The 27,026-nt window shown below is 43.2% G+C and overlaps 1 protein-coding gene across 1 annotated transcript in view; it reads left to right on the top strand.

The window, feature by feature from the left end:
* The window catches only part of prdm15 (PR domain containing 15), a gene marked incomplete at its 5' end in the record, with an annotated part of 38,559 nt that extends 12,170 nt beyond the window's left edge, over positions 1–26,389 (top strand). Inside the window, 12 exons of the mRNA XM_080041033.1 lie at positions 920–1,014; positions 1,301–1,432; positions 4,307–4,450; positions 8,201–8,364; positions 9,096–9,175; positions 9,654–9,773; positions 11,777–11,908; positions 13,224–13,307; positions 15,909–16,084; positions 19,341–19,421; positions 21,005–21,226; positions 25,400–26,389. Coding sequence (XP_079897159.1) covers positions 920–1,014; positions 1,301–1,432; positions 4,307–4,450; positions 8,201–8,364; positions 9,096–9,175; positions 9,654–9,773; positions 11,777–11,908; positions 13,224–13,307; positions 15,909–16,084; positions 19,341–19,421; positions 21,005–21,226; positions 25,400–25,870 — 1,901 coding nt within the window. The 3' untranslated portion in view covers positions 25,871–26,389. The remainder of the gene's footprint in view (positions 1–919; positions 1,015–1,300; positions 1,433–4,306; positions 4,451–8,200; positions 8,365–9,095; positions 9,176–9,653; positions 9,774–11,776; positions 11,909–13,223; positions 13,308–15,908; positions 16,085–19,340; positions 19,422–21,004; positions 21,227–25,399) is intronic.
* Between the last annotated feature and the right edge of the window lie 637 nt (positions 26,390–27,026).

The raw sequence follows: 27,026 nt of genomic DNA, 5'->3' as shown, positions 1-27,026 counted from the left end.
TCATCTTCTGCGTTCGCCGCATATGTTCGCCGCGCCGCAAATGGTCGCCGCGCCGCAAATGGTCGCTCCTTTGATCCACGCACCTTCGCTGAGGCGCGGCCACGCGCCGCGGAAACGCCCACCGCTGGACGCCGATTCTTGGCTGGACGCGCGGCAACGCGCTAGTACATTGACTTTGTATGTAATCTCGCCGCGCGGCCAGTGCAGTGTGTTCGCACCTTTTAGGCTGGACGCCGATTTCTTCTGCCAGAATATTGGTCAAAGTATCGGGCCGTGGAACGACTGTGGTCAAGCCAGCCGTCTCTCGCTTTTGCTTGGTCAAACCAGCCGCTCCTTTATTTATTCCCCCCGTATCGTGAATGCATTACGCCGGTAAATGCACACGAGAAGGACCAGACTGCTTGGTGCACTGCAAGCCAACAGCCACAGTGAGCGAACAGCACTGGCCAAGGGCCCGCGGCAGCTACGTAACTATGGTGACACAGTGTAGCCCACTGATTGAGAAAATGAAGAGGAAAAACACCACACAATAAACCGTAATTTCTCCCTAAACACAAGACTCTTCATTCTTGATGAGGTGACTACACACATCGGTTTAACACGGAAATTATTATTTCGACCAATCAACGGACGGCAGTGCCTAGCTGTACTGAAAAAAAGGAGCAGCTCAGAGCGGCTCAGCTCACTTATTTTGGAACCCAACTTTTGGCAATGGAAACGCCAAAATAAGCGTACTGAGCCGCACCAAACCTAGCAGCTCTGCTCGGTGGAAACGAGGCATAAGATATATAAATAAATATAGCTAAGTAAAAAGAATTCTAATTCATGACCTACAACACAACTACACCTTTACTTGCATGTCACCATTTAATTTACTGGGACTTTTTGTTTGAAATAAAACACCAATGCATCTGTGCAGGACCAAAGCACATGAAGAGAGAGGATCTGGAGGCCAATGGAGAAGAAGGGACCAAGTACAGGAAGGAGCCGTCACCATGTCCCATCTGTGGCAAGGTGAGCCCTGCGCCCAGCAGCATATTTCTTAACTCTGTTTCAAGTTGCTTAACAAGGAATAATAAAGCAGAACCTATTTCCAGTAAGAGGAAAGGCATGCAGACCTAAGCACAGAAAAACATTAGAATATCATAATAAAGAGAAATGCAGTGCAATTTCTGGGGGAAACAATGAAATATAATAGGTATAAAAACAAAAGAAATAAACGCACAGAAAAAGTGCTTCCCCAGTGACGTGCGTGTGTGTGTGTGTGTGTGTGTGTGTGTGTGTGTGTGTGTGTGTCCAGGTGTTCTCCTGCAGGAGTAACATGAACAAACATCTGTTGACCCACGGTGATAAGAAGTACACCTGTGAGATCTGCGCCCGCAAGTTCTTCCGTGTGGACGTCCTTCGCGATCACATTCACGTTCACTTCAAGGTGAGAGCGCTCAGGGTGGAGGCCTTTCCCCAAATGAAACAAAACATGTACACAGATGCCACGCATACATTTATATTCTTGCGAATGTCAACTCGGGGTATGCCAAGTATAGTCAAGTTTGTTGTTTAGCCTACTGTTAATATCAGGATATTTCAAATGGTGTTAAAGGTGCGGTAAGTGGAATGGTTCTTTTAGCTAACTTCCTGTCAGTGACTGCAGTTAGCAGTCCCCTTCCTCGTCCCTACGTCAACTCATTAATGCACTGCGGTCTTCAAGCAGCAAGTTATCTAGCATCATCTCAGATCCATAAGTGTGATAAAACATGATAAAAACCATCAAAACAGACAATGGGAAGGATTTTTATCTGCTCCTAAACATTCACCCATCTGTTGCTCTGCGGGTGCACCGGCAGTGAGATTTGTAGCGTTCTTTCTTCTGATTGGATTCCACTTTCGGGATCCCGAACAATTTAATTTGCCGATTACATGCAGAGCGGGTGACTGAGAGATCGGAGGTATGAAACGCGCACACTATATAAGTGATCACTGTATGAATATAGAGCTATTTAATACGTATATTAACCTAAATATATCGCTTACTTCACCTTTAAGAATGCATGGAACTCTACCATGTCTCTGTTGGACCCATCCCATTTACTTGTTATAATACCAACATATAAAGTGTATTTACATTAAGAAATATGCCAGGCTACTCCTCCAAAATAAAGTATACACAGAAAAATAATATCATAAGGCATAAAGGCCTTAAGGATGAAAAAATAATGACATGGCCCCCTTCCTCACCTGACTTAAACCCTATTGAGAACCTGTGGGCCCTGCTTAAACGGGATATTTACAGTGAAGGAAATCGGTACACCTCTCGGAACAGTGTCTGGGAGGCTGTGGTTGCTGCTGCACAAAAAGTTGATCGTCAACAGATCAAGAAACTGACAGACTCCATGAATGGAAGGCTTGTGACAGTTATTGAAAAGAAGGGTGGCTATATTGGTCACTGATTTTTTTTTTGTTGACATGTCGGACATTTTTATTTGTAAATTTTGAGTTGTTTTATTATTCTCACTTTAACAGATGACAATAAACAAGTGAGATGGGAACATTTTAGTTTTTTTATTTAGTTGCAGAATAATTCTGCATACTAATAGTTGCCTAATAATTGTGCACATATATGTATATTCTTGTAAGAAAGACAAAACCTCACTTTTACTTTCGTAAACATTCAGGTTTAGGTTCATTAACATTTGGGATTGACCGAGAGCACTGTAGTTGTTCAATAATAAAATGAATCCTCAAAAATACAACTTGCCTAATAATTCTAAATGCTTATCTCATGTGACGCACATTTCACATTTGAGTAATAAATAAAGGAATTTATTTTAAAGGAATTTTTAAATCAAAGATAGTTTCCTACCAACTACTACATCAGAAATGAAAATCTATCCAGCTCTGTGTGGAGCGGCAGAAAGAACAATCCTATTATGGTATTAATATAGGCTAGTACCACACATACAATCAATCTCAAAACTACTAATTAGCCATGCCAGGATCATGAATTATATAATTAGGACAAACGTATCAAGAGTAATTAAAATGAGCATACTTAACTCTACCTCAAACTGCTTTTGTTTGCCGGTTTGGAAATTAATACGTTTTTTCCTGTTGCCATGGCTGGATTATTTCAAGCAGTCTTAATAGGAACATTGGTCTAATGCAGCTATGTCTGTTCATATGTCAATACATGTTTGATTTGAAGTGGCAGATTCAGAAGATAACGTGTGTACTCAGTAAGGTACACACGTTATCTTACTACTTAACTAGTAAGGTTCAAAAGAGTTAAGAGTTACTAGTTAACTAGTGACACTGATGTATTCCTCACTAGATAACTAGTGGAAGACATTTTGTCTTACTAGTTGGACTCTGTCCTGAACATGTAAAACATTTCACCCAAACATGTTGGACATTTATTTTCCATGCGAGGTCTTTAATTTAACTAGCTGAGCCTCACTCGGCAGTAGTAAGTGACTGGGCACCACTAGTGAGACATTTCTTCAGCATGTTAGGTTTTTTGTCACACTAGTTGATATTTTCTGTTCACTAGTTGGCGTTCCAACCATACTAGTTCAACACAACTAAATACAAGTTAAGGTTTACATTCCACTGCACCACCGCAGTAGTAAACTAGTAAGGTCCAAAGAGGCATCAACTAGTTCACTAGTTTTACCTTGACAAGTTAACATGTAAGCTGCAGCCACTAGTCCACTAGTTGCTGTTCCTCAGGCCAACTTGTTTACTACTGTGCAACATTCAAATGAAGTAGGTGGGATAAGGAAAACATCCTGAGACCTGATTTGTTTGTATCTTTTAATTTGAACTGAGCAGCCAATGAGAAGCCTTGAATCCCTCTGTCCCCTCCTCCTCATTAGCATTGTGTGCTACAAGTTAACTAGTGCGCACTTTGGCTTACACTAGTTAAGTAGTATACATTTTGGAATCGTACTAGTTAACTAGTAAAGTCCAGAAATAGTCCAACTAGGGAACTAGTTAGTTAGGCTTTTACTAGTTAACTAATGGATGAACCTGATGTCTGATATCAAGGATATGGAATACATGCTCAATCAGCTTGCCATTCTGCTCTAATATCATCTTATGATCATGTAAGACCTGATTAGAGGCCAATATAAACACAAATCAATGTAAGGAAACAGGCAAGTGTTAATTAACCTGGCATTCCAAGCTATGGAAAGGCCAAAATGCTCCACAAGACATGAAAAAGGTGAACCACGTCACTGGTTATTAAATGGCATTTGGTTAAATGAGGTTTTGACACAGCCTATGTGGACCTCTCCTCTGTCTCCAGGACATAGCCTTAATGGACGAGCAGGAGAGAGAGGACTTCATCAGGAAGATCGGCATCTCAGCGGGCGACAGCGAGCAGTCAGAGGAGGAGGAGGAGGAGGAAGACCACCCTGAGCACCACAAGTACAACTGCAAGAAATGTCAGGTAAGGCTTGTCCTGACACTTCAGCCTCTTTATTAATACAGTGGCTTGAGAAAGTATTCATACCCCTTGAACTTTTTCACATTGTCACGTTACAACTACACACGCACATTTATTTTGTTTGGATTTCATGTGATAGACCAACACACAGTGGCGCATAACTGTGAAGTGGAATGAAAATGAAATATGATTTACAAATTTTTTTTTATAAATAAAAAACTGAAAGGTGTGGCGTGCATAATGCCTCATTTCCACCGAGTAGAGCGGGTCGGATCAAAGCGGCTCAGAGCGGGACAGCTCACTTTTAAGAATCTCGGTGTTGTTTCCACCGCCGACCCTACCCTTACTGGTAGGGCGGGGTTTATGACCCTACCCTTACTGGTAGGGCGGTGTTTAGGCTGGACTGCGATATCCGCCGCCACAATATGGGTCAAACTATAGGGTTGTGGAACAACTGTGGTCAAGCAAGCGGTCTCTCGTTTTTGCTTGGTCAAACCAGCCGCTTCTTTATTTATTCCCCCCGTGTTGTTGTGAGCACAGAGACTGCTCGGTGCAACTGATAGACAGTGAGCGAACAGCGCTGGCTACGTGACATCGTAGCAGTGGGACACAGTGTAGCCAACTGATTATTTTAATGACGAGGAAAAACACCACACAATAAACAGTGCCGCGCTCACATTTTCGCCAAAACAAGACTCTCTTCACTCTAGCCGAGGTGACTACACACGGCGGAAATGATTCTTTCGACCAACTGTGGTCAAGCCAGCGGTCTCTCGTTTTTGCTTGGTCAAACCAGCCGCTTCTTTATTTATTCCCCCCGTGTTGTGAGCGTGCATTTAGCCTAAAACTATCTAGGCTATGGCGTAAACACACAGAGACGGCTCGGTGCAACTCAGTGAGCAAACAGTGCTGGCTGCGGCAGCTACGTAGCAGTGGGACACGTAACTAAACCAACTGATTATTAATGACGAGGAAAAACACCAAACAATAAACAGTGCTGTGCTCACATTTTCACCAAAACACAGACTCTCTTCACTCTTGCCGAGATAACTACACATGGCGGAAATGATTCTTTCGTTTCGACCAACCAATCAAATGACGGCAGTGTGTAGCTCCGCATTTTCGGCCCGCTTTCAGGCGGCTAGTACCCCTACGGAGGAGTACTGAGATCTGGAGCGGCTCAGAGCGGTTAGGTGCGCTTAAACCGTACCCTACCCAACTTTTTACAAATGAAAAGCCAAACTACCCGGACCGAACCGCTCCGATCCGACCCGCTCTACTCGGTGGAAATGAGGCATAAGTATTCAGCCCCCCTGAGTCAATACGTTGTAGAACCACCTATCGCTGCAGTTACAGCTCCAAGTCTATTTGGGGTATGTCTCTACCAGCTTTGTACATCTACAGACTGACATTTTTTCCCATTCTTCTTTGCAAAATAGCTCAAGCTTCAGATTCAGCGTCAGATTGGATGGAAAGCGTCTGTGAACAGCAATTTTCAAGTCCTTCCAGATATTCTAAATTGTATTTAGGTCTGGACTTTGACTGGGCCATTCTAACACACCATTCGGGGGAGACAGCATATTCAGATGAGACCAAACTTGAAGTTTTTGGCCATAATGCAAAATGCAATGTGTGGCGGAAAACTAACACTGCACATCACCCTGAACACACCATCTCTACTGTGAAACATGGTGGTGGCAGCATCATGCTGTGGGGGTCCTTTTCTTCAGCAGGGACAGGGAAGCTGGTTAGAGTTGATGGGAAGATGGATGGAGCCAAATACAGGGCACACAACCTGTTAGAGTCTGCAACAGACTTGAGAGTGGGGTGGAGGTTCACCTTCCAGCAGGACAATGACCCTACACATACAGCCAGATCTACTATGGAATGGTTTAGATCAGGGGTTTTCAAAGTGTGAGAGAGTGAGCCCCCCTCAGAGAATTTTTTTTTCTAAATCCCTGTGTTTTGAAAGATCTTTTAATTATTTTACAATTTTTGAAACATTCTGAAAAAAATTGTGCGTTTTTTAAACACATTTTTTAATACATTTTAACATCTTAATCCAGTGTTTTAATCCTGCTTCCTTTAAGCATGGATAGTAGCGACTGAGTGTGCAGCGGAGTGAGAAAGATAGGCAGGCAGACTTGCCCAAATTATTGACTAGTGAAATGTCATTCACACACCCAGTGTTTTTACGCTAGTGCCTCCAATGTCCTGCTGGGTGAAAATAGTAGCCAGTGGAGAACCAGACCCTCCTAGGGGGGTCCGGGGGTATGCCCCCCCAGGAGATTTTTTTTCACCCTTTTAAAGTGAAATGCATGAATCTGGTGCACTTTGAGAGGAAAATTAAGAGGCTAAATATGAGGAATTTTGTGTGAACAAATAATTTGGAGACACTTGGTCTGATTAATTAGAAGCTATTGAAGAAAGACACATGGATTTTCCATAAAAATATTAATTTAAAATAAAAAAAATTATGCAGGGTCCTCTGGGTTGGGCTTGGTGCTCTTTTCCTTAAAGAGGACCTATGATACTTTTCGACTTTTATGACCTATAAACGTTGTTATAATGATTTATAGTCATGTTTAACCATACTAGCGTATCAAATAATTACGTACATGCATTTCGACGTATTCCCTGCTGACCGTCTGGGGTGGCTATGCAGAGCACTAAACACTATGGCAGCCGGTCGAGAAATAACTTGTTCAAATTTCTGGGTATCGTGAGTCACATACCCGGATGTTTCCATGTATGGTAATGCTGCTCAGGCAAGCTCCGGCTGCATGCCCCCACCTTCCTGAAAATCTCCCGCTGCTGGAAGGAAGGTAACCAATCACAACGGAGCGGGGTTTGCAGCAGGGGGGGAGGGGCGGAGAAGCTCAAAGCAGTGTGTAGAGAGAGACTGCTGTGCTCGCTAGGGTAAGAGGAAGAGTGTCCTGAAAATCTACATAGTTTTTTGTGATGTGATTCGTGTCAGGTTGCTCTATAGCAGTTTTTAACAAGAAATTAAGACCAGAAAAGTAGTATAATAGGATCTCTTTAACGAGACCTATTTCTCTGTAATATAATGAATGCATTTAAATGCAGTGAGAGGAACAAAGCAGAAGAACTCTTGTCCAGCTATGTACGTGTGTGGTTGTAATGTGACAAAATGTTCAAGTGGTATGAATACTTTTTCAAGCCACTGTACAGTTCAAATAGTTGCTCTGGTTGAAGTCCCTTAAATTATACTACTTTTCAGGTCTTCATTTTTTATTAATGACTCCTATAGAGCAGGCTGACCCGATTGACGGCACAAAAACAATGTAGATTTTCGGGAAACTCTTCCTGTCATCTGGGCGCTTTCTGCATTCTCTGTCAACACTCGGCTTCGTCCTTCTCCGCCCCCTCGCCCCCCTCCTGCCAAACCCACTCCGTTGTGATTGGTTACCTCCCGGAAGACCTGCGAAGGGAGCGTGCCTAGGGAATACGTCTAAATGTTACGTCATGATTTGACACTTTAGTATCGTTTAACATGACTATAAAACAACATTTATAGGTCAGAAAAAGACGAGAAAGCATAATAGGTGCACTTTCAGATTATAAAATATTTGGGGGCGCTCGTCTTGTAGTGGTTAGAGCCCGAAAGAGAATATAATCTTTCGACTGTTTGTTTGACACTAGCATTTATTTTAACAGTTTGTGGACACGCTCAAGGCTGTTCAGTATATCTAAATGACTAAATGAATGGGCCCCCTGCTTGTGTGTCCCCAGCTGTCATTTGCAAAGGGCCGAGACTACCTGAAGCACATCATGGAGCAGCACAAGGAGCGAGGCTACGGCTGTGGGATCTGTAACCGCCGCTTTGCCCTGAAGGCCACATACAACGCTCACCTGGTCATCCACAGAGAACAGCTGCCTGACCCCGCAGTGCAGAAGTAAGGCCAGCGCCAAACACATGTTCCAACTGTCATTCTGCACTGTGTTTCTGTGTTTATTTAGGTGTAATCACTAATGAGAAGGTTTCAAGTTGGAATGTATAAAGCCCCTATCTCACCGGGCTGTGACAGTGTGCGACAAGTTGGAGACACAAAATTGCGAGAAAATATGCGAATTAGCGACAATTTTCACTTGCAGTTTCACTGAGTTGGTTCCTCACGACACGTTTGCAAATGTCCTGGCCAAAACTTGCCCGCAGCTCGCATTTATGTCTTGCGAACGTCTGGCGAGCGTCGCACGAACAGAATGTCAATCTCATTTTTGTCTCAAATCAGTTGCAATTTAGTTTCATATGTAGCCAGCCCCTCGCAAAGTTGTCTCACACTTCTCGCACTTTCGAACTCGCGGAGACTAAATTGAGAAGGGTGTGCGACACACCTGCGACCAATCTGAGACTATTTTAAGAGTAGATTTGTCGCATTTTTATGCTTTATTGATAGTGTAGAGACAGAGTTGAAATGGGGCAGAGAGGGGAGTGACATGCAGAGAACGACTGCGGGCTGGAATCGAACCCGGGTCCGCTGCTGGCCCATGGGGGGGACGCCCTACCAACTGAGCTAAGGGCGCCCCCTTTTTGTAAAATGGTCTGATTTGAAACAGAAAAAGGTCATTCATTTAATCATGCGGTACAAAGTCATTAAGATTTCAAATGTACTCCTCTGTCCTAAAGGTACATCCACCCGTGTGAAATTTGTGGCCGAATCTTCAATAGTATCGGTAACCTGGAAAGACACAAGATCATCCACACTGGTGAGCCACAGCCTTGGATATCACTCATTCTCCTGTTACTGTGTGTGTGTGTGAGACGCTGAGGCATTTTATTTTGATGGTTGCCAGGGTAGTGGTCACGTTTTTAATATTCTTTCAACATGTTAAATGATGGTTTAATACATACAAATGAACCGCCAAACACATTACATACATTGCAACCCACTCTCAAAATCTGGATAGGTCGTGTTTCCACTTGCTACACTACAAGTCATTTTATTTATGGTATGGTATTCTGCCTGTGTTTAAATTTGACACTGAGAAGAAGGAAGTGGGTGAACAGCGTTAACTGGGTTATTACAAAGACAATATGCCAGAGAAAACATTTTCTAATTTAATTATGTATATTAAGCAATGAACCAAAACAAATTGACACAGACACAAGATAACGGCACAGAACATGCTTTTTATTTCCTTCCCCATGGTAAATGAGTGTCTGTGCGTTTGATTGACCATTTAGGGGTGAAGAGCCACAGCTGTGACAAGTGTGACAAGTCATTCGCTAGGAAAGACATGCTGAAGGAGCACCTCAGGGTCCACGATGACATCCGGGACTTCCTGTGTGCTGAGTGTGGGAAAGGTCAGGTCCTCGCCACTGCATTACACACCTCATTTTTCTCACTGTTTTTGGATAAATGGATATACACAGTATATGATACACAGTATGAATACACAGTATATATGGAGATACAGCATATATGGAGACTAGGGTTGCAAGGGGGTGGCAAGTTTCCGGTAAATTTCTGGAAACTTTCCACGGGAACTTTTGCTCAGGAATTTTGGGAATTAACTAAATGGCCGTAATTTAAATGATTTTTTTCACATATCCAAACATAAATCTAAACATATAAACACTATGTTTGGTCATAGGCAGACATCCATGCAAAATAACACAATTAAAAAACATTACATTTGAACAGATTTATTTGTAAGTAGACCTTTATCAAGTTTTGATTATTTTATGAACAATCAATAATTTCACTGAACAACAAAAATGTGAATGTTGTGTTAAATATAACACATCTGTCTGACCCCACCCATTCAATAAATTAAGTAAATTGCCCCCCATGTGATGGAGGAATGCACAGTGCATGTAGGGGGCATGGCCTCAGTATCCCTGCAGTTAGCAGTGTGCTATGTGCAACTTGCCAAGTGTACTTGCATGAAATCTGGTTGTTTTAGTCAAGATTATGCTAAAATATATTTTCCCCACCTATATTTAAAATCACTGTTTAAGCCTCTGTAAACCTGGTCTAGTAAAAAGCAATATATGATATCAAGTTGGATGTCTCAATAAGCTTTAAAAAAAAATCTGATTTGAAGTTGCATGCTATGATAATGTCTCATTTCACATACCAGACCAGCTTTGCACAAGCCAATAAGACAACACTGAAACCACTTGAAACACTGTATAAACAAACCCTGAAAGTCTTGGACCGGAAGCCAAACACCATTGTCTTATTTTAAGGAAGTATAAACTTCTGAGCTGGGACGACCTAATAAGGTATGCAAATATTTGCCTTATTTTTTTAAATGTTGCACAACAAAGCCCCCCCACCTCTTCAACAGTGTATCACTCAGAGGTCAAATACAATCGTCCTGGGGAGACTGTGTAGTACCCTTTAGAAAAAGTGCCTTTAGCCACTCAGCATTCTCAGTTACAGCGTCACAGGAGTGGAACTCACTACCAGCTCATATAAGAGAAATTAGTTCTTACCGTCCCTTTTCAAGACAGCTGAAAATATGGCTTATTATTAGTAATCGATTATGTACACACTAGGACTGCATTTGCTTCTCCTGCCGACTTCTTTGTAACTGTTTCGTCCTGCTTGCTTGTCTCTTGTGTGCTCCTGTCCTGTCCTGTTCATGTGAGTGTCTAAATGTATATGTTTGTGCTGCATGTTTGTGCTTTATGCTGCTGTATATGTGTTTTTATTGTAGGTGTGTTTGTCCTGCTCTAATCTACTGTTTTGTGCACTTTCCTATAATGTTTAATGTACACTGTGTTTTATTGTCTGCTAATTATATTGTTTGTTTGCCATTGTCTGTCAGTTCGTTCTTACTATGTTTTACTGTATTTTCTGAGTCGACTATGTTGTTTTTAATCTTTGTTTATACATGCATTTTATTTCTGTAATTTTAGGTTGCCTTTTACATATCTGGCAGGGGACAAGGGATGTAAACTAGCCTCTTAGGCTAACTCTGGCTCACTTACATTTTGAATGTTGATTAGTGTGCAATGTCCCTGAACTAAACCAATAGAAGTAGAAAAGAACTGTTCATAAATATTATAAAACGTAGTTGAAAAAACTGCTTTTTACTGTCCAGAACGTTTACCAGGACTGACATAACAGTTAGAAGGATTATGTGCATTTGGGTTGCTTTAAATTGAGTAAATTCCCGTAAATTCCCAAAATTCCCGTTAATTCCCATGGAAAGTTTCCAACTTTGAAAATTCCCGAAATTTTAACCCTAATGGAGACACAGTATATAGGGAGACACAGTATATAGGGAGACACAGTATATAGGGAGACACAGTATTCGGACGATCGCCATATTGAGTAAATGTTTTTTCCTGTGCAGGCATGAAGACCAAGCACGCTCTGAGGCACCACATGAAGCTTCACAAGGGCATCAAAGAGTACGAGTGTACGGAGTGTAACCGCAAATTTGCCCAAAAGGTCAACATGCTAAAACACTACAAGAGACACACGGGTAAGTCAAAATGTGTGACAGATTCAAGAGTTAAACACACATACTGTACACGTGCATTCACACCCTAAGGGTAGCCTGGAAATCCAGACCCACATCTAGAACGATATGGGGTCTGGCCACGATCAATAGACCTTCCCAACTCAAAGGGGAAGCACCTACGTGTGCATTTTAAATACCACTGCACGCAATTGGATAGCACTACGACCAATCAGAGCAATGAACAAGTTGACGCATTAAGCCCCGTTAGTTTAGCAAACAGCTAGCCTGGCTCCGCCCGCCCGCCTATTTCCGGCCAAATTTCATTTTCCCTTCAGTAGTCAGTCTGGGTGTACAGTGCATTTCCCAGCTTTCGCCGGAGAATCTACAATCGTCCAATCAGCGAACAGAGCAACTGGCTGAGAACTATGACGTCGAAGTCGCGCTCCAGTTTCAGTTGAATGCTGCGTTCCTTTATACTCGGAAGAAGGAGATTTCCGACTTGGTAGTTCCGAGTTCCGACCTGTCTGTGTTCCAGTGCATCTGCTCGCGAAAGTATGGACGCCTAAAACCTTTCTCGTCCAAATAACTAAACGTTAGGCTCTAACAAGTTACCGTTGCCAGGTACCGGTAGATTCATAGACTACAATATGTAGTGAAGTCGAACATTTCCGAGTTCCCAGTACAACTGGAACGCACCGTCAAAAGCCGGCTCATGACACACGTTACGACCAAACGTGATGCGATTGGTTGGCTTATCCAGAGTGGCACTGGGCAGATCCAATAGTTTTAAACTTCGACAGACACCCGCCTCCAAGTGAGTGAACGTTTGCCAATTACAGCACTTCCAGACCTTCTATACAAATGAAATGAAGTACGATGGTCTGGTTGGACCAGGCTAGCAAACAGCGGGGTTAACTGGTAAATTAAACTTTTGCCATGTTCGGTCAGCAAAACAGAAAATTCTTCTTTCTTGCTAATGTAAGATTTGATTGCCGTCTTCCAAATCTTTAAGTGTCAAGGCCAAAGCCGTCTCAAACAACATATCCGCATCCATCTCTGTTAACTATCACAGCTTCGACGGCACATGCACAGCACTGTCGTCATCCGGTTACGTCCGCCCCAGAGCACCATACATAGGGCTCTGGCCCGCCCATATCAGATAAAACGATTTGATTTGTAAAGTCAGAATTTTCCGGCATAGTTAATACGCTTCAATGGATCGTGTCCAGACACATTTTTCTAGATTTCTGACACTGACATTGCAAACTTCAGATACAGTACATCATGATATAGTTTGTCCAACTTAATGTTTATTCTTGTGACTCTTTGCCTGCAGGTATAAAAGACTTCATGTGTGAGCTGTGTGGGAAGACATTCAGTGAGAGGACCACTCTAGAAACACACAAGCTCATCCACACAGGCAAGTGTCTGGTGTCAGGCCATCACAACATGGCCGGAAAAACTGTTAAAAGACAAGTACAGGCTAAGCATAGGAGCAAAATGTAAAGGACAAGTTCACTATTAATCACCAAGAGTAGAAGGTGGGTTGGTTTGGAAAGGAGAGGAGAGGAGAGGAGAGGGAAAAATCCAATCCAAATCAAGTGTTATCATGTGGCGCACTTAAAAACATCCAAAGTGCTAGAGAAATTAAAGTTAATAGGTTTATCGTAATTTACTTTATTTAGTTTCCTTGAAAAAAATAAAATAAAAAAACATTTTTAAGACAACTGAAATCTAATACACATCGATAAATAACACCTTAAAGCTGCAGTTGATAATTTGAGCCGTTGGGATCCAAACGGCTGTTTTCCCAACGCTCTACCTGCTGTAGCTCCTCCCTCTGAACGACAGCTATGCACGTTCATGTGAATTCAGTTACATTGACAGGAGACAAACACCATGTCCGATTCCGAGGTGATTAAACATTAGTAATGATAATACGTACATATTGAGCATACATTTTAATCACAGACATACGATGTATGTTAGCTTAAAATCATTGTAAGTGTGCTGGTAGAGATGATACTTGCTTTGGCGAAAAAAGTCACCAATAACACCAGAAAAAAAAGCTAGATTTGTCGCTTGTCGCTGTTTTGAAAAAAAAAGTCGCGAGGTCGCGGTCGGAGAGGTCTTGATGTGATAGGGCAAGAAGACATGGCCGGTGTACTTTTTTTCAAGCTCTCCCGTCTCCTTTTCAGCAGTTAACTTTTCAATATTCGTCTTTCCTGGTTTTTTTGCTGTCTTAGTGGTGTTAGTTGTTAGTATCCTGGGAATGGTAAATTGAGGGTTCGTTTGTGAAGACATTGCTACTTGCTGTCCGCCGTAGTAGCCTTGTACCAAACAGTAGGCTAGTGTCAGACTGCTAGGGTCGTGAACGCTCACGCAACTGACGCATCAACGTCGTTGCCAAGGTCCCACAGCCTTTTAAGAACGGAGAATCTTACCTCGCTCTGATTGGTCAAAATTAACATGAGCGGTGGCAATTTTGGGGGGCAGCACACAGAGGCAGGGGGGAGCAAAGTGATAAAAAAATATTTTCAGACCACTTCACCTACATATAGCTGAATGGCTATAATGACAGTTTTGCCAAATATTACAGTAAAAAAAACTCTCAACTGCAGCTTTAAGTTAAATAATTTTAATTAAGTATAACAATAACTAACAACATTAGCTGTGAAGTTATTTCTAACAAAGTGTATAAGACTAGTGAGAAGTCCACAAACAAACCATACTTTTTTCTTCCATAACTTAGCGTTCGGCTAGGTACTATAACCTATTTACTTCCACTGAGTATTCCAGCAACTGCTGGTTGCTAGCTGAAAAAATGTATGCTGAGTCAGTTAAGCTAGCAGTGTTTTCAGGTAATCTAGCTAGCCAACCACATAGGAAAACAAAGTAGTTGAAAAACGAATGAAGTAAAAGATAAAAGGACATTTTCTGTTTAACTACCATTGTTCAGTATTAGGCCTGAAAAGTAAGGCAATCTGTCTAAAGGGCAAAGGAAATGTTATGGTCAAATATGTACAGTGCATATGCAAAGTATTCACAACGCTTCACTTTTTCCACATTTCGTTAGAGCCTGGAATAACTCTGGATTAAATGTATTTATTTTCCTCAAGATTCTACACATAATACCCCATAATGACAACTTGAAAGAAGTTTGTTTGAGATTTGTTAATTTATTAAAAATTAAAAATTCAATAAATCACTTATAAATAGGCCTCTTCACAGCCTTTGCGATCAAGATCAAAATTGAGCTCAGGTCCATTCTGTTTCCAGTGATCATCCTTGAGATGTTTATACAGCTTAATTGGAGTCTACCTGTGGTAAATTCAGTTGTTTGGACATGATTTGGAAAGGCACACACCTGTCTATATAAAGTCCCACAGTTAACAGTGCATGTCAGACCACAAAACAAGCATGAGGTCGAAGGAATTGTCTGTAGACCTCTGAGACAGGATTGTGAACTGAGTGATCGGGGGAGAAGGGCTTGTGTTAGGGAGGTGGCCAATAACCCGATGGTCACTCTGACAGAGCTCCAGGGTTCCTCTGTGGAGAAAGGAGAACCTTCCAGAAGGATGACCATCGCTGCAGCCCTCCACCAATCAGGCGATAGAGTGGCCAGATGGAACCCAGAGCCCGCCTGGAGTTTGCCAAAAGGCACCTGAAAGACTCTCAGACCATGAGAAACAAAATGTTCTGGTGTGTGTGCCAAGCTTGTGGCTTCATATTCCAAAAGACTTGAAGGTGTAATTGCTGCCAAAGGTGCAAAAACAACAAAGTATTGAGCAAAGGCTGTGAATACTTATGTACATATTAGGGCTGTCAAGCGATTAAAAAAATTAATCTAATTAATTACAGGCTCTGTGATGAATTAATCGCATAATTATATGACACTTGTATGCCTGTTTATAAACAACTGTATAGGCTACCGTTCGTCTCTCTCTCGCTCTCTGAACTACTAGCGCCTCAGTGCCTTTAGATCCTCTGACTGACCCGGTTCCCTTCTTTCTCCTTGCAGTGGGTAAGACATGGACATGTGGCACATGTGATAAGAAGTACCTGACAGAGTACATGCTGCAGAAGCATGTCCACCTGACCCATGAGAAGGTGGAGGCCCAGTCATGTGACCTCTGTGGGACCAAGGTGTCCACCCGCGCTTCCATGAACCGACATCTGCGACGCAAGCACGCCGAGGTGAGTCTGGACAGTCATACCAGGGAAACTTTAGGTTCATTCTGTAACCCCGGTTCATAGCATGAGTGAGATGTCTCACTATGGAATAGGCCACCTCGCGTATTCACAGAAGCACCTATATCATTACGCCAGCTGTTAAATGAGGACGAAACACAACAACCAAATAATATTGACGGATTCAGAGTAAAGGTGGCAAAATTAAGGGTTTTTATTTCACAAATCAACTCAAAAATATAACAAGTCCTTGAACTTGAAAAACAAACCTGTGGTGTAAGAAGGGACCAAAAGGAAGGAAGACAGAAAAATACAAGGGTGGCAACAACCAACTGACCTAATGTGTTAAACAAAGAAGTTTTAATTCATATGTGTTGGCCTCAACTTTGTACAAAACTACTTTTTACGCACCATCTCAAATATATTTGCTCTCTTCTCCCGCTCGCCACACACGGAAACAAGTCTCGACGTGTTCAGGACTTACAAAGAAATGAGCGGTCTATAATTTTAAAGCTAGGTTTATTTTAACAGTGATAGACAAAATATCAAAAAGAAAATCCAGAAAATCACATTAAAAAAAGATAGAAATTATTTTGCATTTCATTGAGTGAAATAAGTATTTGATCCCCTACCAACCATAAATAATTCTGCCTCCCACAGATTAGTCCTCATGCTTTAAAAAAGTATTCCTAATCTCAACTAGTTTCCTGTATAAAACACACCTGTCTCAGCTTGTTACCTGTAGAAAATACACCTGTCCACAGAGTCAATAAATCAAACTCCAACATCTCCATCATGGGCAAGACCAAAGAGCTGTCATCAGGGACAAGATTGTAGACCTGCACAAGCAGAGACTTGCAGTGTGTGTGTGAAAGTACATGTGAGACTCCACATTAAATGGGGCTTTGAACAATCCTACAATTGAACGGTGTCTCTTTTCCTCTTGGCTGGAACACACAAACAGGCTCTCCCACGAGTCGCAGAGAGGGAGGGATGGCACTGGGGGTGTTCTCCCTCGGACACACTGGAAGGCTGGGCTAGGGTGGCAACGGAAGCTGGCGACTCCAGCAGTAGTGGGTTGCCTGCTAAGATGCCTTCTTCTTTTGACCAGCTGACTAGTGGCCGGAGTCGGCTGGCCAATCTAGTTGGAAGAGGGATTGACCTTGGGTCGTCTCAGGATGCAGAAAGCGGGCGGGCCACTTCTCCAGACCGCCTGGGCAAACGATTGCCTGGCAGGCAGCTGCGCTATCTGTGTCCCTCTCCAAGGCAGAAAGAGCTGTAAAGCCTCTTCATCTTTGTTCTTGGCCCTGTACCTCTTCTTCATGGAAGCCAGAGCAGAGCCCAAAAATCCCTTCTGGGACAACAGGGATGTCTAGGATGTCCTCCTTCTCTTTATCTATAAATGTGTCAGATTGAGCCACCGTGCCTGTTCATTGTAGCAACCAACATAGACATACAATTCCCCACAACTTGTACCGCGCAGCCCTGGACCCGCAGATGTGTAGCGGAGGAAACTGGTGGATGTACCGGTACCGCGCTGATCTGCTTATCACTGGTTTCACTTCAGAGGTGTCGGCCAGAACACCACTTATGGCCAAAACCGTCAGACTATAAGCATGAGACTAGGAGAGGAGGAGTATGGTTTTATCCGCTGTTTTATTTCCCTTCTTTCACATGCACAGCAGCATAGATCGCAGGAAAAAGAACAAAGGTAAACTCCGCTCGTGAGGAGACGTTAGAACAGCTGTTGCGACCCGCGGCCGTTAATAACATGCATAAACTGTAACTTATAACGGCGGGACTGCATGTACTTACTCACACACGGGTGATTCACATAAGCTCAAATAAACATGTTTCAAATGTCGAATGATCGCTTACTGTGGCAACATGTACACTCACACATCTGACCGAGAGAGAAGAGAAAGGAAACTTACTAAACAGACTCTCCGGTCGACTGACGTCATGGCCCTAACTGACAGTTATCCACACTGAATAAAACACATCTTAACACACTTTAAGAAATATAAAACACACACTGTAACTTGTAATATTCTACAATATCAGTGATAGCAGTTATAATCCCACACAGTGTTCTCACATGAATCATGTCCTCGAAAAGCTCTGCTTGGTAGGCTGACAACATGGAGGAGACGTTGAGCGCTCTCACAGTCGAGGCTGCTGTCTTGTAAGGCCTTTTGGACATTGCGGACTGAAAGTAGTCAGACTTTGAAGGTAGAGTGGGTGGTCTAGATGAGGCAGCTGACAACCGAGGGTGAAGGAGGGCTGCTAAGTGGTTCCATGGGCGGCACTCGGGCCATGCTTTTCCATGCCTTCGAAATACAGGAAAGAAGCACCTTGAATCTGGGTCATTCTGGAATACGGTTTGTCTTTCCAGGAGACTTTCAATTCCTCCAGAAGTTGTCTGGAAGTCCGTCTAGCGGGGGTCATTTCTTCCCCTCGTACCATGACCACGGGACTTCCGCCACAACAGTTGGCCGCGTGATTATCCGTTTCTCTACGGCGCGTTAGCACACGTCATGCACATCCCAAGGCTGTGAAGCCCCATCATCACCCTTGGCAGCAGACAGGCACAGAGAGCCAGTCTGCAGGGTGAACAAAAGTAAAATGATCTTTGTCATCCTCATCTGACAAAAGAAAATCTCCACAGGTGCACAGGCGAGCGGGTTCGGTCTGCTCCCTTGGTGGAGGCAGCTGTATCCATTTATCTGTTGTGCTAAAGGGAGTGGAACAGAGGGTAATCTGGAATAATACATTTGGAACGCTAGCTTCATCAGTAGACAAGCTGCAGTGTGGTGACTGCAGACTCCCGTTTTTTCTTGGTGTAGCTAACTTTACTTGCTAACGCTAGGCTATCTTGCAGCTATACAACCTATGGTGAAGGCATCCACTCCGGTATCAGTAGCAACGAGTGTCCAGCTCTGATACGAGGACATTTAAGATAGCAGCCTTGATACAGCTCAGGATAGTAAGTTTCTTCTGAAGCGAGAAGAGGTGATTGAATGAGTGACACTGCGTCAGGAGTGGGGTCTGAGGCAGACGTCACTACCGCCAGCCAATCGGGGCTGGCGTAATTGTATTGGTGTTTCTGTGAATACGTGAGGGGGCGTATCCCATTGTGAGACATCAAAATCTATGCTAAGAAAGAGAACTATCCATATGTATGACCATCCAGGCCAGTTCCTGTTATTGAACCTCTAAAGTGGACTTGTTGGAATGCCATTGTTGTCATTTCTTCCTCTAGGTGATGCCTTTAAGAATCGATGAGTTTGATGATCTTCAGGAAACTTCAACTATCAACAATTCTTCTATCAGCATTGTCCAGGTTAGATTACACTTCTCCCACTGTACAGTATTCTGGCATAACCGAGCAGATCTGACCAGGGAAATGACAGTAGCTGTGTGAAAACAGTATACTATACTAGAGTATACTCTTATGGCGCTTTTCCACCGCACATGTAGCTCGACTCGACTCAACTTGGTTTGGTAGCAGCACGGGTCGTTTTCCACCGCAAATAGTACCTCCTGAACGTGGGCGGGGTTGTCGTAAGGGGCTGAAAGCCTACTCCGGAGCAAAGTAGAAAAGCAGAAATTACGAGCAGTTGTTGCACTATTAACTGAACCAACCGCCAAAAACATGGATGAAAAATGTTTAAGAAATACCCCCCTTGTCTCTGTTTGCTAAAAGAAGTAGAAGAATATTGCTACGGGCCATTAAAAGGGAGGATTGTTGTCCCGATGTGTGACTCTGCCACACAGTCAGCTGTAGGGATGCATCACGTACATCCCTATGCACGTAAACACGTCTCAGCCTGAATATTTTATTGAGGTAATCAGTTCAGTCTGAGGCTTGTAATGTAATCGCTCGCTATAATGTCTGTCCCAGCTGGCTACTATTTAGCCTAGCTGCTAGCTGCCCTACATGTCTCCTCTCGTATGTTAAAAGTAACTTCCCCAACAACCAACACTGGGTGAGCTTAGCGAATATATGGAAAAAGAATTCGGATCTGTGATGCAAATCAAATGAAAGAGAGCCAGAGTAGGCTGCACGCGGCGTAAATACACTCAAAAGTCCCGGAGAGTTGGGGAGAATAAACAACAGAATGAAGCCGGTAGTCTCTGGCCAATCAGAAGCGTCGGCAGACGGCCGGCCACTGATTGGCCAGACAATAGTCTCTGGCCAATCAGTGGCCGGCCGTCTGTCGACGTCACCTTTTAGCATCAGCTCAGCTCGCTTGGAACCTAGAGCGAGGCGATACCAAAGAAGCAGCCGCTACCAGGTACCAGGTACCATGAAATTGCGGTGGAAACGCCAAAAATGCGAGTTGAGTCGAGTTGAGCTGATACCATGCGGTGGAAAAGCGCCATTAACTACCTTGTGGTGCTTTTTTTATTGCAAGCACAGCAAATATAGAAGTGACTGGGTGCAAATAGTTCCTGTTATTGCACTATGTGAGCTATGAACCAGGCAAATACTTCAACTGTCTATCCCAACACTACTATGAATCCCTTTACCTGGGGAGGCTGTGGCTAAGCAGCTGGAGTCGTCCACTGATTGCAGGGTTGGTGGTTTGATCTCCTGCCACATGTCAAGGTGTCTCTGAGCATAAAGACACTGCCCCACAAATTGCGCCCAATGGTTACCTTGCACACTGCCTGGTAGCTGCTGCTATTGGTGTAAACTGTAAATGTTAGTGTGTGAATGGGTCAATGAGGCAAAACTGTGGAAAGGGCTTTGAGTCTGAGAAAATCAGTGAAAAGCTCCACTTAAGTGGATTCCGTTAACCATTTACTAACATGCATCATGTGTAACATGTTGGCGTTTGTATTGAGACTGAATACAATCTAGATTTGATGCCTTGTCATTGACTTTATGTCCCAATGAAATGTCTCACCCTCCCTCCTCAGCCCGCTCTGACCCTGGAGAAAGACGTCATGTCTCAGGAGAGGCCCAGCAGAGCGCCCCGACACCCCAAGAAGAAGCAGCGAGTCCAGGCTGAGCCAGAGCTCTCAGAGTCAGAGGAATATGTTGATTTCACCGAGCCGAGGCACCAACCCATGGCAGGGTACACGGCTGTCGTCGTGGGTGATGAGACGGAGACCAGCTCAGCTGTGCAGAGTATCCAACAGGTTAATATGAAGATTCTTTTTTTTTTAAGTTGTTTTATTGTCCGATCTCCCTTTCCCTCAAAGACCACAAGAAATGGGCGGAAATGTTGCTTGCTGAAGTGACAGCAGCTGACCACATGTTGCTGATGCCAGGCAGAATAAATGAAAATGCACAGATACAGTGCTGATTTACCGTATTTTCCGCACTATAAGCCGCACTGGACAATAAGCCGCAGGTGTTATAATGTTAATTACCATATGTAAGAGTTTGTGCACAGAGGGGATTGTCGGGAAAGAGATGGCTGCTTGAGGAAGCTCCCATTTATTAACATTTCAACAAACAAGTTGCATATTTGCATAACGTAGGCTACGTAAGTGTTACCATTCAGAGCAATAGTAGCTACTAGGGATGGGCACGAGTGTTTTCGCTACTCGTGTGATCGCTTGCATTCCTCGAGGATCAATCGATTCCTTGTTAAACTTTTTTCTATTTTTAGAACGCAACACATCTGTCTACAGAACAACGGTTGACCGCAATAAAGCCTCAATGCTTATGTCAAACAGTCACAGTTGCCATATGATATTAAGGATTTTTTTCCACAAGTTTAAAACACATTTTCCTCACTGAAAGTAATTAAATAGACGGGCCACAATTTAAACCGATCGAGTAGGTCTGCGATGGGGATAAAAAAAGCATGGGCTGTAGTTGTAACAATTTTGTTTTGCCTAAGTCACCATTTAAAATAAGAAGGGCAGCAGATAATATAAAATGATTGTCCTACAATTTAAATACATATAAATAACTTACCAAAGCAGATAGTTGTAGGCCTATATCCAACCGCGTAACGGCCTCCACACACATCCTGCGTCTACCTCTGGAGCGCGTCGCCTTACCTTACTGCTGCGTCTCTCGGACTTTTCTCGGACACACATGTAATGTCCCAGCAGCTGCAGCTGCAGCTGCTGCTGCTGCTGCTGCAGCGCTGCTTCAAAATCACTGTCTTTCTCTGTTGTTCCCCTTTGATTATTCTCGTTCACATTGTAACCGAGGGTGTATAGTGTGTCCTACTTTATCATTGTAGAAATAAAGATACGGGAACTCCATTCACTGAACTGCACTTTATTCTAGCGCTCACAACATCGAACTTTTAGTCAGACACATTTACACAGCTGACACTTACGTTCTGCCCCTTCATAATAAAAGCACTCAAGAGGAAATAGATAGACCAGTTGCGCCAACAGCCGATTGCACAATTAAATCGTGAAATAAAGGGATTATTTGCGTATACGACTGAGGGATGTTTTATTTTGAAAGAAACACACCGGGAAATCGTGTAACTAGAGTGAATGCTGCTGGTATGACTGTCAACAGAGCATTTCTCTATCAGTTAAAGCACAGAGACCCGAGAGAAACGCGCTGCTCTCAGAAAAAAATAGGCGAGCCTCCTGAGGTAAAGGGGAGCGTCGCTGCAGACGTGCCTCCGACGTGCATCAGCAGTGCGTCTGAGGTTGGATATGTGCCCGCTCTAGGTTGATTACACGGTCAGTGACAAAAAGTCAGACGCAGACGCGAGGTGACGCGCAGTAGAGGTAGGATGTGTGTGGGGGCCGTAATGCTCACTCCGTGTCCGTGAATAATTACCGCGACTAATTCCTCATAAACGGAACGTTACACCGGTCGGTTTTTGAATCTTATCCCCATATTCCCTATTGAAGGCTTCTTAAAGCTCCCATATTATACACTTTTCGGTTCTATTATACACCATATTATATGGTCTTAATGGTCCCTAATACGTTTTTCTTTAATTGTTTGTTGAAAAAAACTTTCAGATAATTTATTGTACTATGCTGATGTTCAGCTAATCTCACAATGGCCTATTTTTTAAAAAGAGCTGCAGCTCCCCTCGTAAATATACACTCTTTGAGCTCCCCCCGCCCCCTGTCCGGAAGCGAAGCCAGATACGCCTCGCCCTCTGTCTGTCAGGGCCGTGGACCAATAAGAAATAGGGGTGTGGGCTGCACAGTGGAAGCTTCTGGCTTTCCAGTTTTTGAGGTCAGAAACGAGGATAATTCTGACTGGAGTATATTGGGGGGGAGGGGTGGGGGTTTCAGAAAGGGGGAGAGTGAGAAAAGGAGAGATTGTTATTTTTTAAAATATTTTGGCAGTCTCTAGGCACACCGTGGACCCATGGATATGTTAGAACACATTTAAAAAGTGCATTTAGCATAATATGTGACCTTTAACTGTTGTTGGCTCGGAGCGAATGTGCCTGAAGTAAGCCTTGCTTCTTCTTTTCTTTCCAAGCGGAGAGCACCTTGCATGCTCACCTGGAGTCTACTCATTACTAACTGAGAGTAACAGGTGTCATCTCCCCTTTTTATAAACGTAACTTTATCATCTGCTTTGAAATAATTGGACAGTTTTATTCCTGAAAATGTTCTGGAGAAAGGAGAGACCGTGTTCAGCTCCACGGTGCTGTGGAGAACACAGGCTGCGCTGCAGTGGCACGGAGGTGGCAGTTATTTGCAGTTGATGTTTGACACAACGCTCAGTTTATTGCACTTGCATCAAAATATTTAATTTTGTTAAACTTTATTTCATCCGTTTTGTGCCGTTTTGTACACGTATATAACATTTTAAAATTGGGGCGGCCCGCCGGCCTAAAGGCTACAGACACTAAAAAATAAACGATTTTCCTCATCCACTAATCGAGTTCATTTGAAACGAGGAGTACTCGAGTACTCGATTACTAACGCCCATCCCTAGTAGCTACAGAACATATACTGTGCTGTGTAATAACAGGGTCGAAAAATGGGGAAAACTTATAGTCCGAAAATTACGGTACTTTTCTTTGTAAAATAATTCCATTACCTTCTGGCATTAATAGGAGACATGTTTTGTTCATTGTAATTAAGAACTGATCATGTGATAATTGATTACAAGTTTAATAGAATTCCCCTATTTAATATTCAATCAAATTCAACTGGGTTTAAAATGTAATAGGTTCAAAAGTTTGACGGTTGCTATCACTATCATACTAACCAACAATGATGTCTTTATAAAGGATGTTACATATTTAACTGAAGATTTAACAGTAAATGAAGATTCTTACACACGGTAAAGCCTTTACAGGAGCTGAACAAAGCAAATGTATTATGAATACAGTTAAACAGAAGGAAGAAGTGGGGGCTAAATCATAGTAAAATATAATAATTATGTGCAGCACATATTACTATCCCATATACTTCAGGATTATAGTTATTTTTCTGCTGCGCGAAACTCCTTCTGAACGACAGGCAAACATTTAGCAATTTACACGTGTGTTCCAGCTCTTGGAAGTGTGCTATTACTTTTCAAAGCACTCATCCACATGGTGGTGCTGTTATTAAGCCCTAAAGTTGCAAAGTTTGACAGGCCGCTTCCCTCTCCCCGTAAGCCCGATTGACTTGACATTTCTCACCCAGGCCCAGGGGCTGTACAGAATGTTCACATAATCAATCCCAAATTTATTCCACAGCTTCAGGGGCCTATGATACACATGTCTGTCGAAGATAAGCTAGATAAAATGGCCACCATAGGCCAAAATGTCTAGGCAGGGGCGGGGTTTTTCTTATTGGCCATAACTTGTCCTATCATCATACAACTTGGAGGGTACTTCCAAGACTTAATGTTTGAAGGCCACGCCCTTCACAGCGTTGACTAGGTTGGAACTTGAAACACAAGTTCAGCTCAACTTGCTCTATAAAACAGCCTCTTGGACCATAGATGTCCGCGATGATGCTTTTGACCTAATTTGCATAAACTGAAATACAGTCATGTGACATCTACTTCATGAGTTTAACAGTTAACACCAAATTTGATATACAACCTAAAAAAGGTACTTGGTACTCCTCTTCAGAAGACTGTATTAATACTGATTTTAGGTGCACATGCAGTTTGTTCAGGTAGAGTTCAGGATTGTGAGTAGATATTCCCATATTTTGACAAGCATTCTCAAGATTCGCTGAACCCAGCTTTTTAGTCAGGTGGTATTATGACACCGTTAACAGTTTGAATAAATTGTTGGTCCATTACATTATCCAACAGATCTGATATGTGTAAAACTGTAAACACATATGGTTTTCGTAATAGCCTTTTCTAGTTTATTTCAAAAGCAGAATGCTGTAACCTATTTGTGGCTGCTGCTCTTTCAGGTGGTGGTCCTGTCCGACCCAAGTGCTCCATCTGCCTCCTCAGCCCCGGCACAGTTCACCAGCCTGCAGCCTGTCTCTGTGGGCCAGCTGACAGCCAGCGAGCGGCCCCTCAGCCTGGATAACTCCATCCTCACCGTCACCTTCGACACGCTGAGCGGCGCGGCCATGCTCCACAACCGGCCGGAGACGCTGGGGCCCGGCGGCGGCGTGGCACCGCAGTCTGTGGCACACTTCATCAACGTCAGCACTCTGGTGGAGCCCATGGGACACCAGCTGGAGGGCCCCACTCTGGCCTGGAGGCCTGTGCCGCCAGCAGAGGGCAGCCAGGTCACACCCATCCTGGAGGGGGCTCAGGCAGACGGGCAGGAGGCTCACAACCACCAGGGCCAGGAAGCAGGCCCAGCCATCCAGAGCCAGCCCACCAACACACAGCAGCAGAGCGGCGCAGCACAGCAGATGTTCAGCTACTAGAGCACAGACTAAAAGGTGCTGGTCACCTCACACTCACTTGTTATATAGTAGAATAGATTTGATCAAACTGTACAGCGCTTTGGTCAGTCACCCTGATGCCTCTCCAGCCCCATGGAAGTGAATGGAACTCTAATGATTTGTTTAATGTATATATAATGACAAGTGGCCGTTGGTAATAATACAATATTTAAAGAGAGAATAAAGGTACATTCAGCCCAAATCACTGACAGATTTACATTTCAAACCAAAGCAACATGTTGAATATTCAAATGCCTTACCAGTCTTTTAAAAACGTGCATGTTTTCAAGAGAAATCTGCTGCTCGAAAAATAATACGAATGTGTACAAAGAAGACACATTTGGTGCAGTCGACAGTTGAAGCAAAACCTCTCCTACCGGGTTCTGTGAAGTCATGTTTGTCATATTCCTCAAAGTGGCTCACTCATGAAATGTTATTTTTAAATGCTGTAAACTGGAATTATTGTTGAAATGTCTGGAACAGATTACTGGAAGAGTTTTTCTACTCTTATTTTTAAACAAAATACCTCTTTAAAAATGTTTGCACGTTGTATTTTGTCCTGGTATAAATTGTGTTTGTGTCGTACACAGTGGTAACTGCCCACAAGTGGGGGCTGCATTTCAAAAGCAGGGTTTTTCTAAATCACAGTGCAAAAGCCATCTGAACTCTTTTTGTCATGGTAGGTTTAAAGTCAACGTTTTTTTATTCAGTTCTGATATATGCAAGACATCCAATCAGCGAACGGAGCGAGTGGCTGAGAACGATGACGTCGAAGTCGCGCTCCAGTTTCAGTTGCCAGAAGCCGGCTCATGACGCACGTGACGACCAAACGTTATGCGATTGGTTGGCTAATCCAGAGTGGCACTGGGCAGATCCAATAGTTTTAAACTTTAACAGACACCCGCCTCCATGAGTGAACGTTTGCCAATTACAGCACTGCCAGACCTTCTGTACAAATGAAATGAAGTACGATGGTCTGGTAGCACCAGGCTATGCAAGACATACATCAGAATCAAAATAGCATTTATCACTGGCCCATGATGCAATATGAACAATAAATATATATATATAGAGTAGAATAAGATAAACATAACCTAAACAATATTTGCATGAGATACATTCTAAATACTAAGTAGTG

Source organism: Ammodytes marinus, assembly GCF_949987685.1.
Source record: "Ammodytes marinus genome assembly, chromosome: 14".
NCBI classification, from domain to species: domain Eukaryota; kingdom Metazoa; phylum Chordata; class Actinopteri; order Uranoscopiformes; family Ammodytidae; genus Ammodytes; species Ammodytes marinus.
Note: the sequence above shows the minus strand (reverse complement) of the source record. Positions and strands in the feature narration are given on the sequence as shown.